Consider the following 16,391-nt stretch of genomic DNA (forward strand, 5'->3'; position numbering starts at 1 on the left):
ATTGCTGTGTTTGAGTCTGTCGTTGCATCCACTGTGTCATTTCGTCTTGTTGAGCATCTTCCACTTTTTTGCTGACCTACTACTCTACCAAGCATGGTGTCCTTCTCCAGGGACTGGTCCCCCTTAGTAACGTATCCCAAGTCTGTGAGACGAAGTCTTGGCCATCTTTCTAAGAGGAGCATTCTGGCTATACTTCTTCCAAGACAGATTTGTTTGTTGTTCTGGCAGTTCATGGTATATTCAGTATTCTTTACCAATACTGTAATTCAAAGGTATGAGTTCTTCAGTCTTCTTTATTCATTGTCCAGCTTTTACATGCATATGAGGTGACTGAAAATACTTTGGGCTCTGGTCAGCTGCACCTTAGTCCTCAAAGTGACAACTTTGCTTTTTAACAGATAAAAGGGGTCTTTTGGAGGAGCTTTGCCCAGTGCAGCTCATTTTGCATTGCCTCCTAAATCATCCGAATTATTATGTATAATAATTTACCAGAGCCGAGGTGGTGCAGTGGTTAAGAACTCAGCTGCCAACCAGAAGGTCAGCTGTTCAAATCCACCAGTTGGTACTTGGAAGCCCTACGGGGCAGTTCTGGTCTGTCCTGTAGGGTCACTATGAGTCAGAATCGACTTGATGGGTTTGGTTTTTTTTTTTTGTTTGTTTGTTTGTTTTAGTTTTACCAGTTTCATATCAAATTTTGGTAATGCTTTAAATGACATATTTGGGGATGTCCTCAGTGTTAACTTGCAGGTAATATAATGTCTGTGTAATTTCCTTTACCTTCCACCTTAGCATTGAGAGTAAGCATGAGGTTACGATCCTGGGAGGACTGAATGAATTTGTAGTGAAGTTTTATGGACCACAAGGAAGTAAGTACCTGTGCTGGTTTGTGTTCTTCTCTCACAATCTTTTACTCTATCTCGTTCGTAGACGATGAGACTATGAAAGACACGGTGTGGTGGTGTGTGTAGCTTTTGAAAAGTACATTTAATCGAACTTTAGACCCAGTGAGGAAATTTTGCTGTAGTGACATGCTTTTCTCTTTGATTGCTATGCGATGGTATTAGAATTGTGAATTCTGTGTTTTATTCGGATGAAGTGGTTTTTTTGTTTGTTTTTGGTGGTGCTTGTTTTTATCTTTGTTTTTTATGTGTCTGGGGGATATGGGGTTAGTTGAGATGGGAGAGAAAGGACATGACTATTACTAAATAATTGAATAGTGTTTGATACTTCAAAGACTCAAGTAAATTTGGGGAAGAGAATGAATCTGCTTATTCTCTAACTCTGCATCTTTTAAAAATCTAGATCTGAATACAAGGTTCCTGCTGGTTGTAATATGTCCCTGGCCCTGGAAGGAATTCATTTGTAGGGTTCTCAGAGGAGATTAGCATTTGAGGTTTAATTCACACTCAGGGTTATTTTCTCATTTGGAGACCCGGTTCTAATACTCAACATTGTTACTTTCATTTCAGCACCATATGAAGGCGGAGTATGGAAAGTTAGAGTGGATCTTCCTGATAAATACCCTTTCAAATCTCCATCTATAGGTATGCAACTGTCCAGTTTCTCCTCCTAGATATTTTTTTAATCAAAGGGAAAAAGAAAAAAGTAAAACAATCCTACGTTTTGTGGGAGGTAATAAATTCCAGAAATGGTTACTTAACTAAATGCTTCCTTTCTTTGGGTTTGGTTAATTAGTGACTTTTGGGGGACTTCTGCAGTGATATTTAAATCTTCGCATGATTGTAATGACTCTAGATTCTTCTCTATTGCAGGGTCAGATTAAAAAAAGAGCTTTAAGACCCACTGACGGTTTAGGCTATATTAGCAATGAAATTATAAACATATCTTAAATCTCATTTCAAATGCCAGATTGTCAGAATTAATGTTATGTATTCTGTCATTGACAAATTCTCCCTAGATCCTACTTTGCTTTTGTTCATTCCAATACTTAGACGACCATTTTCTATTCCCCTACCCCCAATCTTTTTAGCTTTCTAAACAGTAGAATAAAGTAGAGTAGAAAACTCAGTTGGGTTGTACCTTTTCCTTAATTTCTCATTCCTTAAAAAAAAAAATTTTTTTTTTTTGGCTTTAATTGGTGCTGTTATTAGCCTGGCATTCCCGTGAAAGTACTTAATGACAGCTTAGGTCTCTTAGTGACATTTGCTATAGAGGTATGTCTGATTGAAGGTTGGCACCTTTAAGTATTTTGGGATTGTAGAATGGTGGTAATTCATGTAACTTAAACCAGCCATTTCTACTTCATTCTGTAGATAATTTTATAATATAAAATACTGATGAATTTAGAGTAAGACCAAGAAAATAAAAATTGGAATATATTGAGCAAAGTCAGACTTAGTGTCACATTCAGACATCTTGCTGCTGTGGGCTGCCTTTAGAATTAAAGATAGATTTTTTTGGAGTTTAGACCATCCCCTCCCCCAAAAAAAGTGTTTTAAAGAGATGTAGCAAAGACATTCTGAGCTTGTGCTTTGATTCCAGGCACCTAACCTACCCAGAGGCGCCTCAGAAGACAGGCCCACCAACCTGCTTCCTAAAGGTCATAGCCTTGAAAACCCTATGGAGCAGTTCTACTCATGCACACATGGGGTTGCCATGAGTCAGAATCAACTTGATGGCAACTGCCAACCATAAAAGCATTTCTGTCTAGGGTAAATAAAGCAGAAAGGTTAGGATGGTTGCAGACTAAGTCCCAGTCAAATGTAGCAGCCTCTCCCTGGACCTGTAGCCATTTGGACACTATAGAGTCTTATGCCTTAAAAGTAATTACAGAGCGCCTCTAATTCCTTCTTAGGTAGGGGAACCCTTAGTGCTCATATGAAGATTGTCAGGGGGTGAAATAGGAAGGGAAGTGTGAGGTACTGAGTTAATACCGGCATAGTCTGAGGCAGCAGCCCTGGCCTTGGCTGTAGTCCAGGGTGGTGGGATGCAGGTTTCATCCAGCTGGGGAGGGCTTTTCTGTCACACTGGGTTCCCCCTGCTCAGTTTATCTGTGAACTTTATGGTGTTTCTTTCTATATAGGCATTTTAAGCTTTTACGTAGTTGAGAGTGGTATGTAAAGCCTTAACAGACAGAATTACCAAATGATGCCAGTTCATTCAAATATATTTCAAAAATACCTCTTTACTTAGAGACTAATTGGCATGCTGTGTCTAGTTTTGTTACCCCAGATTCTTAGAAAGGAAACAACATAGCTTGTTGAAGGTAACAGTGAACCTGTAAAATGCAATTGTATATCCTGTGGAAATGTAGTTACTGCTCAGATCTGCCTCAGCGTGTCTTTCCAGGTAACGTGGTTGTTTCGCTGTAACTTTCAAAGTAAAATACCCAAGCTTTAGACATGCTTATTATTAACTAATGACACTACGGAAGCCAGTGTGCTTTCTTAAATGAATGATGTAGAATGAAATCGGCTGGGGCAAATGACAAAGCTAATTTAATGTCATAATTACTCCTTTGCCTTTCTGTGTGCTTTTGGAACTTGGTAATGCCTACAGATGTGCACCCTGGTCTCTCAGGGAAGTAGATCTAGTTGAAATATTTGTACATGCTGTCCTTGTTTCCTCCAGAGGAAGATTGCATAAGAGAGTCTTAATCAGCTGTGTGGGGTGACCCATTTTCAGGTAGTCAACAGTGTAATTACTGTTAGGATGGGCTTTAAACATTTTGAGATGTAGCAGCTCACTTAGAATGACCAAGATTTCTTTTTAGAATCGTATAGATAGTTGTAAAATGACACATAAGGAGAAGGAGGTGAGATAAACCCAGTGGTCGTTCTTTTTTGAATCCTGGCTGTATGGTATCTGGGCAGGGATCCTTTTCCTCCTGAGCTAAACTTTGAGCTCTTCAGTGTATTTCGACGTACACAGATCCCTCCCCCGCACCCCCCCCCCCGCACGTTCATCTTTGGGATTCTGTCTAAATATAGTTTTAGAGAGTCATGTTTTCAGTAGTTATATGATTGCATAAGATGTAACTAAAAATGTCTTTTTAAAGACAGTTTGCATCTCTGAATGAACGTTTTCTTCAAAATAGTAACATAGCTACCCTGAATCCTCTTTGGAAAGAAAAGGAAGAAGTCACCTTGGGAGGTTATGAACTTACTCTAACAAAATGCCATTATTGTTTCAAACATTTTGAGCCCATTTTTAGAATTTTACATCCTCTTTGAATATTATCAGTGATGGCAAACGAGATGCTTTGAAGCTGGATACGAGTTTTTGCTGTGAGTCGGAATCGACTTGACAGCCCTGGGGTTTTTTTTTTTTTTTTTGGTTTTAAAGGCCATCTAAGCCTAGGTAATAAAATGAATGGAAAAACCGAGTAATACCAGTTGGAGTATAAAACGATGTATACTTATGGAGTTGACTCAAGTTTAAGGACTGTGATTTTCTTGTAAACTGGCCCGATGGACACTTGCAAAGAGAAATTCTAAAACTCCTTCAGTCAATTGTAACATCATTGAAATAGTTGTCTAGTTTTCCCGAGAGAGTACTTTAAAATAAATCTGATCTATTTGAAGATTTAGACTCTTATCTTTTTTATTCGGAAATATTTCTCGAGGTCTTAGCAGTGGTGCTGAGTGTTATTACCCACAGCAGGAGAGAGTGATTGGTCATGGACCGGACAGTAGGAAAGAGATTCTGGCCTTGTTCTCCATGACTGTGAGAATGATGCCCATCTTACCAAACCACCATTTCCTCATCTGTATAGTGAGATATTGGAATGAAATGAACGTGGCATGTTTGACACTGACCAGTATATGAATGCCTCAGGGTACGTGGCGCTCTGTGCGGGTTGTTAGAGAGGCTAGCTGGGAGAGGAGATGGGTGAGCATAAATAAAACACTGCACCTGCTTTAGCAGTTGCATTTCATTGTTGTAGGAGAGGTGAGGCATGAGTCAACACCCTAATCTAGGAAGCAAGAGTGTGGAGGAGGCAGGCTTTTACAAGATTGTGTTTCGTGTGTTGAGAATATAGTCTTTACAAAGTTTCAGAGATGTGAAGGTGCATGTGAGGACTGTAGAAATAGTCAAAACCCCAAGTAATCCCCAGTCCATGAAGATTTTATTTTATGCAAAGAAGTCGCTGTGGAGATTGCCATATTCCTTACTTCTCCAGGCTCATAGGTCTCAGCCATGACCCTGATCTAGTAAGAGAAAGCTTTCACCAGGCAGAGGAACCCAGACTTGCAGTTGCTCTGGGGGTGAAATAAAGGTGAGTGATCTCTGATCTCATATAAAAAGAAAGTAATGTAGAACAATTTTTTATAAAAATAAAGCGTAACCAATAAACATATATCAAATGACTTCATGTCTAATCTGAAAAATGCAGATTAAAACAATGAGATAACATGTGGCTATCAGAGTGGCGGGTTAAACTCAGTTGACAAAGATAATTATGGTGTAGACGATCTAGCAGTATATATTGGTTGGCAAAGGTTTTATTGTCTTTGATTAATTCTCCTTAAAAAAATTAAAAATTATCCCAAGGAAATACTCAAAGATGTACACCAAGATTAACGTATCAGAATATATGCATTAGTTACTTATAACGTTTAAAAGCTGGCAACAACCCAAATTACCAAATTAATAGTAAAGCAGTTAACGTTATAGTACGTTTTAACGGGCAAAATATTTTACAGTCATTAATCATGTTTTAACACTATCTTTAAAAAAATACACAGGAAAATATTTACATATAATGTAACCATTATTTTTTTCCACACACATTCCAAGTATGAACCCCAAATACTGTCTATAATTACCCTATGAGTGTTAGGCTAAAGGGGATTAAAAACATACTTTTATGTAGTTTTCAAATATCCTAAAATAATTCACTTTTATTATAAAGGTAAATACCGTTAAAGATATGGCAAATGCCTGTCTTTTGAAAGCAGTGTATGTCATTGTCTGGTTCCACTCTTTCCCCACCTTTTGTTCTAGAAAGCCACCACACTATCCTTGGCCAGAATTCTCACCTGGTAGCCTGCTTAAGGGCCTGCCTGACCCACACAGTTCCCACCAACTTCATTTCTTTTTTCCTTTAAGGTTGTGTGTGTGTGTGTGTGTGTACTGTTTTCTTCCTTTCGTCTTTTTGCTTACAGTTTACTCCATCTTCATACTATTATTATCCCTTTACGCCAACTGTTTTTTTTTTAATTCTGTTAAATATATATGTAACAAAAAACATTGCCATTTCAACAATGTTCACATGTACAGTTCACTGACATTAATTATGTTCGTCACGTTGTTCAGTTATCACCCTTACCTGATCCCAAATTATACCATCACCCTTCACATTTCTTTTACAGCCTTTTTCCTTCTCTTGGGAAGTTCTCACCTATTTCTGTTTTCTGTCCAACTCTTCCACTTTTGCTCCCCTCTCCCATTTTGCTCCATTTTTCTCTTCACGTGAACCAAAAGAAGGCACCTGTTCACAGGTAGTAATAATAATAGCAATACTTGTGATAAACTTCTACAAGGAAAAGGAAACTCATGAATCTTGAAATCATAAAATGAAGACATAAGATATTAGATTCTGGACTTTCAGCTTGTAAAGGTCTTGAAAGTACCTTATAATCCCCATTCAGGATGTATTGCAGTTTCCATCAGATCAGATCATACCTACTTTACTTAAAGTCTGGCATTCAAAAAAAAAATTGACATTTAAGATGAAATTGATTAAGAATTCATTTTATCTTATTTTTAAATGATTACTGACTAGTATATTAATAAAACTATATTCACTCCAGATGGAAGAATGGAATATTTTAGAATCTTTTGTAAATAACCATAAGACCAGCCTAGAAATCATGTCACGATTTATACATTGTTTTTATGAAATACTGTGTTGAAAGATCCAGCTAACATGTCTAAAAACTAACTTTTGAAATGCCACCTATCTGTAAGTAGGGTGGGGATCCTATATTTTGGCCACAAAACCACTGCACACTCTCCCTGTATTCTTGGTCTCCTCTCTCTTCATATCATCAACGAGGAGGGCCTTCTGCCAGGACCAGGTTATATGCACGATGTCTGGATTGCGTTTTGATGGTACCAAAGCTAACTGTGCAGGAGGAATGGGTGATTGAGAACAAGATTCCAGAGGAACTGCTTAATGGTTTGTCGAATGTTGATAGAATTGCCAGGAAGGAAAAAAAAAAAAAAAACAGGCTCATTCTGCAATTTAGTTGGATGTCAATAGCATATAGCAAAAGCTAGCAAACCCATTTGAATGAACAGAGGCAAAATGATAAAGTCATGGCCAATAATGGTAGTTAAAATACTATATCGAGCTGTACCAGTGGCCTTTAAAATTAAGTCAGACTCATCTGAATAAGATGAGTGTAGGTTATTCTCATCTAAAGAAAACTATACTAGCTAACCTGTCAGTCTCTTCTAAATCTCCACATCTGTAGTAGGTTCTTAATTAAAGACACTCCTGTAATCAGTGATTAAAGGAAATTATTTAACCCTTTTCATTGTGAGACTAGAAGACTTTTGGCATTATGAATTTTTTATTCCATTATGGCTAGAAATTACCTTACACTGGTTTTTGGAATGGAGTTTTATGGTATGGTATGGCCAAACTAAACCCAGTGCCATCGAGTCGATTCCAACTTATAGCGACCCTATAGGACAGAGTAGAACTGCTTGTTAGAGTTTCCAAGGAGCGCCTGGCGGATTTGAACTGCGGACTCTTTGGTTAGCAGCCATAGCACTGAACCACTATGCGACCAGGGTTTCAATGACCAAACTATAGAACTTAGAATACTTACCATTTTGTGTTTTCTTAGATGGGAAAATTCTATGACCACTCCCTCAGAAACTAGTGTGAGTCACTTAAGCCAGCAGTGTTTAATAAGAGGTGGACCAGGATTTGGAGTAGAGAGGAGTGTGTCATTCGTGAGAGGGCTCTGAGTTAGTCATTTAACAAAGGCCTGCTGACCACTCTGTTTCTACAAATGAAATGAATTCTTAGACGAAGAAGCAAAATTCCATTACGATTAACCTTGTGCTTCTCTACTTTGGTGACCTTGGGGTTTGAGTTTAATTCCTGGGTTACCAATGAGATCCATTCTTGTCTTTAAGTTGAATTTGTAGGTAAGTCAGAACACGTATATACGGGTCTGATTTAGTGATAATCAAATGTTTGTCTTTAGTATATATAGTATACATCTTACCTTTCTGCGCATACAAAACACTTAAGAAACATTTCCAAACCGTGCAGTGTTTTCACGAGCATCACAGTAGTACGTTCATTCGTTATTACGAACCATCATATTTAATTCAAAAATTTTTAATATAGTAGGCTTTATGGCAGTCATTCTTAAGTATGAGTGATTTGTAAATCGGACATTTATAACCCGGGGACTGCCTATAGTCCAATAATTTCTAATGTGTAAGGATCTCTGTCTTTTGGATTCTGGTAGAGAGGAAAAAAGATTCCAGTAAGAAAATTTGTAAAAAAAAAAAAAAAGTATAACATTATGAGAGTGTAAGCCATTGTCAGAAGCTTTGATTTCAGTGGTGTTCTGAAAATGAAAATTTTCGGGATAGATTTTTAAAAAATTATGTCTGGCAGCTATGTCAGAATCTGCTTTCTCAGACAATGGATATGTCCCACATAATTTCTTCTAATCAATTCCACAAATTTATTGAATACCTACTGTGTGCAGGTGTTATTCTAGGTGCCAGGGATATAGAAGTGAACAAATTGTTCTCTTGGCACTCACAGTCTTCATGGGGAGAAGATAAAACAGTTGTAAATGTCCTGTAGCTTTATGCAGGGAACTGCTGTGATAGAATTGGCTACTTTAGATCAGACGTTCAGGAAGGGCCTGTCTGAGAAAGTAAATGAAAGCTGACACTTTAATGAAAAAAAGAAGCCAGTCCTGATCCCCGTGATCAAGGGGGCAGAAAGAATGGCGAGTATAGAGGCTCCTAGGCAGAAAGGAGCTTCACTTGCTCCAAGAAGAGAAATGGGGCTGGCGAGGCTGGGTGTGAGAGAGGTATGAGCTGGAGGGTCCCAGTGGTGGGCAGGGACCAGGTCCTGGAACACTTTGTAGGCCAGATTAAAGAGTTGGATTTTATTTTAAATGTAATGGAAAAAAATAATTGAAAGGTTTCCAGCAGTATGGTGAAACAATCTCATTTGTTTTTTTAGTGGTCACTGTGCTGTGGGAGGAAACCCTGGTGGCGTAGTGGTTAAGTGCTACAGCTGTTAACCAAGAGGTTGGCAGTTCAAATCCGCCAGGCGTTCCTTGGAAACTCTATGGGGCAGTTCAACTCTGTCCTACAGGGTCGCTATGAGTCGGAATTGACTCCACAGCAGCGGGTTTGGTTTTCATTTGGTGCTGTGGCAGAAGAGAGAGGGTCAGGAAAAGAAGCTAGTTCTAAAGCTGTTGCTTTTGTTAGCCCAGGGTGCTGAGGTTGAGAAACCTCCATTGCTCTGAAAAAATTGCCTGTGTTAAGGAAAGCGTACAAACAGAAATGGTACCTAAAGGAAGATAAAAGGCTGGAAGGTTTTTTCATTTTTTGAACGGGAGATTCTAAAGGATGTTTATATGCTTATTGTAGGGAGTAGTCTAGAAAAGAGGGAAAGCTTGATGATATTGGAGGTCAGGAGGATGCCTGAAGGAGCACAGCCTTTGAGAAGGAAGGCAGGGAGAAAAAAAAACTAGTGCTGAAGAGGAGCACAACCATTTGAGCGAGCTGGTGAAGGCAGGAGAATCTAGTGTGTATGCAGGAAAGATTTTAGAATTGGTCATGGAAAACAAGGAATCTGGCTGATTGGCTCCCATTTTCTCAAAGAAAATGGGCAAAGCTGTTAACTGCAAGTGAGAACTGGGAAAGAGGGATGGGGAAGCAAAGTGAGGGAAAGGAGTGGGAGGTATGCAAAATAATGGTAAAATGTAAAAGCCATTGGAGGCTGGAGGAGCAAGCTACTAGAGAAATGAGAGAGGAAGGCTATAGGTGGTGATGAGCCCACAAAAGGTTAGTGAGCACAATTTTAATAAGTCATCCAAAAAAACCAAGCCCAGTGCTGTCGAGTCGATTCTGACTCGTAGCAACCCTATAGGACAGAGTAGAACTGCCCCATAGAGTTTCCAAGGAGCGCCTGGTGGATTCGAACTGCCGACCCTTTGGTTAGCAGCCGTAGCACTTAACCACTACGCCACCAGGGTTTCCCCATGAAGGAAGTCCCAGGTCTGTTTTGCTAACAACCTCTGCCCCCTTCCCCTACACCCCCAGTATTCAGGGCCTGATGCATTGCCTATTCCATAGAAGACATACGTGAATATTTGTTGAGTGAATGCATGAATGAATGCCTACTTAGTGGCATCCTCAAGTCCGAGTATAGAGAATGTGACTGATTGGGTTCCTCCAGAGTTGTGCTGAACAGCCATTTTAGAGGGGGAGAGAGCAAGGAATTTGCAGAGGATTGCCAGAGATTGATGATGGTGCTGACTCTTAAATCCAGAATTAAGTAAGAAGACGGGTCAGTGGGAAAGTCGGTGGATTAGAGCTGACAGATGAAAGAATTGTTCATGGGTGGGATATACTTTGGGAAGCAAGGCGGAAGGATAGTAGACTGTGGTTGGAGAGGGGATGTCTGAATTGGTGGTTTTGGGAGGTGGAGCTGTCTCTAGTGTTCACAAGGTTCAAGGTATGTCCTGGGCAGTGTGGAGTGAAATGGAATAGAGGAAAGGTCATTGAGGAGAAGGTTAAGGAACTGAGGCCAGAGTGTTGGGAGCGTAGTGTGTATGGTCACTTAAAATGTCACTACAAAGGACAGGCTTTGGGGTGGAGAGAGACCTTAGAGGCCAGGTGCCCTAAGTTCTCTGTGAGAAAAGCAGCCGGTCAGTGGTCAAGGTGGTCCTGTTAATGTGAAGACCCGCTATTAGCAGTCTGTAATATCTAAATCATTCTGATTGGTATCGAACTTTGTCTTGGTATCAGCCAGAGTAGAAATAGTACGTTGGCTCCCCCTCCTCCAGGCCACCCCTCAGGGTAGCCCTGCCTTTGCATATGCTTGCTTCTACCAGATTTATAATTCTGCCTTTGGCAATAATTAATATAATCTTTCCATTTGCATATAAAAATTCCTTCTAACTTGCTGTTTAGGTTAGTTCCTACTATAAGTGTAGTAGGTGACCTTTAGGTTTTGAGGTGGTTATTAATTCTGACATGTTTTTGGCATTAAATTCTTTTCTTTCCCTTGAGGATTTGGTATTATAATGAAAACATGTATTCTTGGCTTCCTTTTTCTTTGGTTAAACTGAAGTTCTTTTAAAAACAAATCAGAGTAATGCCTTAGTTGCCTTTGAAGAACATGTTCACACGGTTTAAGATTTGCTCCTTTTCCTGGTGTTGGTGAAAACTGTACTGCTAGAAGGAGCGTTAGAAATCATGTAGTCCACTGGCTTCGTTTTAAGGATGGGAAAAGTGAGACCCAGAGAGGCAGAGCTATATCACTGCTGACCAGTTGGAGAGGCTGCCTTCTGGCTTCCAGTCCAGTGTTTTTTCCACTATACGAAATGCAGTCAGAATGGTCTTTTTAATGATAAATATTAAAGTAACTGTATTTTCCATTTCCAGTGTGATGGGGTTATAGGAAACCTAATATCCCATAACCAAAATATCCTCTGATATTCTTGATAATTCCTAAGGAGTTAAGAGAGATGGATATGTAGGACAGATATTTTCATTTTTCAGATGAACGTGAGATGAAATTACTAGTTCATTAAGGTAATGATAACATTATTGAGCGCTTCCTTGTGCCTTACATGGCAATCCAGTGTTGTATAGATATCATCAGGTAACCTGGTTTTACACGTGAGAGGACAGGCAAAGCAGTTTAGTAACTTGCCCAAGGCCACACAGCTTCTCCAGTGAAGCCAGGATTTAAACTTAGGCAGCCTGACTGGAACCTGGTCTTTTAACTCCTACTTTGTTTAATAAGAGTTGTAGAGACTTTACCTTGTTTGGGTCTTGTGATTCCAAGTCAAAAGCATCCTTCTACACTGTACTCTTGTACAGTACTTCTGTACTCTGACCATGAAAATAAATACTGGCTGACTCAAACAGCGCAGTTAGATCAGGAGACTGAGAAGATAAATTATGGGGGCAGGAAAGAGGTTACGGTCTTCTAAAAATGAAACTACAGGAGAATAGGTTTAAGGCTGCAGGTGTTGGTAATCCGCAAGGTTGGTAGAAAGGTTATGCTGTTGAAGGATAACACTTCACCTTTTCTTAGTTATAAATGAACTTTTCTTATCCATCCAGCCCATTCCTCAGCCTCCATATTATCAGAGAGAAAGGAAGAAACAGAAAAGAGGACCCCTTGTTGAGTTTAGATCTCCTGAGCAAACACAGGATCAGTTCAGAAGTTCCCATGACACAGGGCATTGACAGTGAGCTCCTTCCTTGGTTCCTCACCCAAGAAGAGACCGGCCCAGGTCCAGCTCTCCTGAGTAGGAAAGGCTCAGCTCTCTGAAGAGACTTCTGCCCGGTTGCAGGCTGCCACGGGCTGAGCCTGGCTGTCTGAGGTAAGATGAAAAGCTGGCAGTATGGCTGTTGCTAGTGAAGCTGGCAGCACCGCTACCTGTTATTTCAGCTGGAACACCCCAAATCTGGTCACCTGGTAGGAAAGGAGAGCTTGGGGTAGCTCAACTAGTTTCCCTCCAAGATCCTAAGTTACTGCTTGTAAAAAATGTATAGTCTGAGATACTGCAAGAGAAGACTCAATCTTTAATAAATATCTCTTAATGATTACCCATTGCTGTCAAGTAGAATCCAACTCATAGTGACCCTATAGGACAGAGTAGAACTGCCTCATAGGGTTTCCAGGGTGCAGCTGGTGGGTTTGAGCTGCTGACCTTTTGGTTAGCAGCAGAGCTTTTAACCCCTGTGCCACCAGAGCTCCTTTTAAACAATTAAACGAACCAAACCAATACCCACTGCCCTCGAGTCGATTCCAACTCACAGTGACCCTATAGGACAGAGCAGAACTGCCCCTTAGAGTTTCCGAGGAGTGCCTGGCAGATTCGAACTGCCAGCCTTTTGGTTAGCAGCTGTAGTACTTAACTACTATGCCACCGGGGTTACCAAACAATTTGGCCTACTTAAAAAAAAATTATCAGCTTTTTTCTGAATAATTTACTTTATGTGAGCATTTGTCTTAAAGACAAAATATCAGGATAACTTAATGTATTCACTTTTTCTCACAGGAACTCATAGGCTTGTAATTAAATTGCATCAACCATAGCTGCCTTAACCATTTGCAGCCCAGGCTTATGCTGTCCCTGGGACGTAGCTAATGGTTTTGCGTTTTAGCTGTTTACCTAAGGGTGGATTTACCTTATTTCCTGAGTCACTTGTCTGACCTCTTATTTCTTCGAGATTATTCTGGGTGGAATTTCTGGGTAGGTGATTGGCCCAGGTTATATTTCATCTACCCACAAATTTGATTGCTAAATATCCTCACAAATAAGAAAACAAAGGTGGAAAATAAGATGAATTTTTGTCTCTTATTTGCATATGACCCCAGCATCAGCAGTTACTCAAAAGTTTGTACAAAAATGTGTACAACTTCCTGCAGATCCGCTCCTAGGACTGGGAGCAGAAACAGGCTGAAAGAAAAGTTCGTTTCCAGCTTGACTTGACACAGTGTTATTTCTTATTTTCTCTCTCTGCCCTTAGCCTGTGGGTCAAGATATTCGTTGAGTACTGGGGCAGGACAAGCAAAAGCGTGGCGTGTTTTTCCATTTCAATCTGTGTTTTTAGTCAAGATGTATGATTTTACATCAACCAAGCATGATTTAGATTCCTCCAGAATTATAAATCACTTCTGTCAAAGAGGACACCGAACAGAGGCTTTTTAACTAAACATTTGTTTCTATTGTTCATCCACTTCTTTCTGCAAATGCTAGAGCCGTGCCAGAGAATAATTGTCCAAAAGATTAAACAAAGGAACCCTGAATCTATCTGGCCAGGCCATTGAAATATATTAGAAAATGTCTGGTAGTGAATAAAATCTTAAATCACTGAGATTAAAAATGACTTGCTGTTTCCACTTACCGTGTTTCCATAAAAGCTGTTTTCAAAATATGTTCTTTTTAAAATATCTTCAAAATAGTTCCTGGTTGAATGGAAACAAGTGTTGGGAAAACTCTCTTGTTGCAGACGTATTCATTAGTGTGGTGATAGCGTTGCCAAAAGGAAAGAGAACGTGCCAGGGCAAACAGGCCCGGTCCTGAGAACCATCCTCCTCTGAATTCCTGGCCTGTTCTTTCTCAGTCACCCTGCCCCCATCATCCAGAAGTTCCTTTGTTGGAATCATTATCCAGAATGTAAATGGCTTTGACAGAAGTGCTACCCACAGCCTGTCCAAGAACAAATTTAAAGGAGATATATGTCCCTTTCTGTTTACTTACTTTGGATATTTATTTAAACAATTTTTTAAAGTCTTGTATAGGAAAAGCAAAGAAGTTTCCTGAATAAACTGAATGCTTTGAAGGCCAGAGTAGCAGGGGCAGGGGTTTGGGGACCATGGTTTCAGGGAACATCTGAGTCAACTGGCATAGTAAAATCTATTAAGAAAACATTCTGCATCCCACTTTGGGGAGTGGTGTCTGGTGTCTTAAACATTAGCAAGCGGCCATCTAAGATGCATCAATTGGTCTTAACCCATCTGGACCAAAGGTGAATGAAGAATACCAAGGACACAAGGTAATTATGAGCCCAAGAGACAGGGCCACATAAACCAGAGACCACATCAGCCTGAGACCTGAAGAACTAGATGGTGCCGAGTACAACCAATGACTACCCTGACAGGGAACACAACAGAGAACCCCTGAGGGAGCAGGAGAGCAGTGGGATGCAGACCCCAAATTTATAAAAAGACCAGACTTAATGGTCTGACTGGGACTAGAAGGACCCCAGTGGTCATGGCCCCCAGACCTTCTGTTGGCCCGGGATAGGAACCATTCCCAAAGCCAACTCTTCAGACAGGGATTGGACTGGACAATGGGATGGAGAGGGATGCCAGTGAGGAGTGAGCTTCTTGGATCAGGTGGACCCTTGAGACTATGTTGGCATCTCCTGCCTGGAGGGGAGATGAGAGGGTAGAGGGGGTTAGAAGCTGGTGAAATGGACATGAACAGAGGGAGTGGAGGGAGGGAGCGAGCAGGCTGTCTTATTAGGGGGAGAGCAATTGGGAGTATGTAGCAAGGTGTAGATAAGTTTTTGTGTGAGAAACTAACGTGATTTGTAAACTTTCACTTAAAGCACAATAAAAATTAAAAAAAAAAAATTGTTTCAGATTAAAGGAGCCTTAAAGAGATTTTTTTTTTTTTTTTTAAAGACATATGACAATGAGTGGAACATATGATCTGGGATTTTCTTTTGCTGTAAAGGACATTATTGTGACAATTGGCAAAATCTGAAAAATAAAAAATCTGTAAACTAGATAATGGTATTGTACCAATGTTAATTTTCTGATTTTGATCGTTTTTTGGTAATTATATATAGGAATGTGCCTGTGTTTAAGAAATAAATACACACTGAATATTTAGGGTAATGGGGCATCATGTCTACAATATACTCTGAAAAGCTTCAGAAAAACATTGTATATGTAAAGAGAGGTAAAGAACAAAAAATATAGAGCAAATGTAAAATGTTAACATTTGGGAAGTATGGATAAAAGATATGAAAGAATTCTTTCTATTTCTTGTGTTGTGTAGAATAATGGCTCTCAAAGATGTCATATCCTTATAAATGGAACCTATAAATACATTACCTTACATGGCAAAAGAAGCTTTGCAGATATGATTAAATTAAAGACCTTGAGGTGGAGAGATTATCTGGGTTAGCCCAGTGTATCACACGGGTCCTTCGAAAAGAAAGAGGGAGGCAGGAAAGGCAGAGTCAGAGCGAGATTTTGAAGAAGCTGTAGTGTCACTATGAGTTGCAATCAACTCATCGGCAACAGATTTTTTTTGGGGGGGTGGGGGGATGGGATTTATCTGCTGGTTAAGGAGCCCTTGTGGTTCATTGGTTAAGTGCCGGGCTACTAAACAAAAGATCAGTGGTTCAAAACCATCAGCCGCTCAGCGGGAAGATGATGTGGCAGTCTGCTTCCATAAAGATTACAGACTCTATGGGGCAATTCTGCCCTGTCCTGCAGGGTCACAATGAGTTGATTCAATGGCAATGGGTTTGATTTTTTGGTATCTGCTGGCTGTAGAAGCTGGAAAAGTCAAGGAAACATATTCTGTTTGAGAGCCTCCAGAAGGAACTCAGGTCTGCTGCTGGCACCTCGATTTTAGCCTAGTGAGATCCATTTCGGTCTTCTGACTTCCAGA

At 40.0% G+C, this 16,391-nt stretch overlaps 1 protein-coding gene across 7 annotated transcripts in view; it reads left to right on the forward strand.

Moving 5' to 3' along the window:
- Positions 1 to 16,391, forward strand: part of UBE2H (ubiquitin conjugating enzyme E2 H) — a 111,584-nt gene that overhangs the window by 58,492 nt on the left and 36,701 nt on the right. For 2 of the 7 annotated variants that reach the window (XM_010587408.3, XM_010587407.3), the window contains exons 2-3: positions 790 to 866; positions 1,470 to 1,544. In XM_010587408.3, coding sequence (XP_010585710.2) covers positions 790 to 866; positions 1,470 to 1,544 — 152 coding nt within the window. Of the gene's footprint in view, positions 1 to 789; positions 867 to 1,469; positions 1,545 to 3,178; positions 3,310 to 5,143; positions 5,240 to 12,312; positions 12,576 to 16,391 lie in introns of those variants that run through there. The other 5 variants (XM_064289737.1, XM_023544622.2, XR_010322605.1 and 2 more) reach the window with 4 other exon arrangements.

The sequence above is a fragment of the Loxodonta africana genome, chromosome 8 (assembly GCF_030014295.1).
Source record: "Loxodonta africana isolate mLoxAfr1 chromosome 8, mLoxAfr1.hap2, whole genome shotgun sequence".
Lineage (NCBI taxonomy): Eukaryota > Metazoa > Chordata > Mammalia > Proboscidea > Elephantidae > Loxodonta > Loxodonta africana.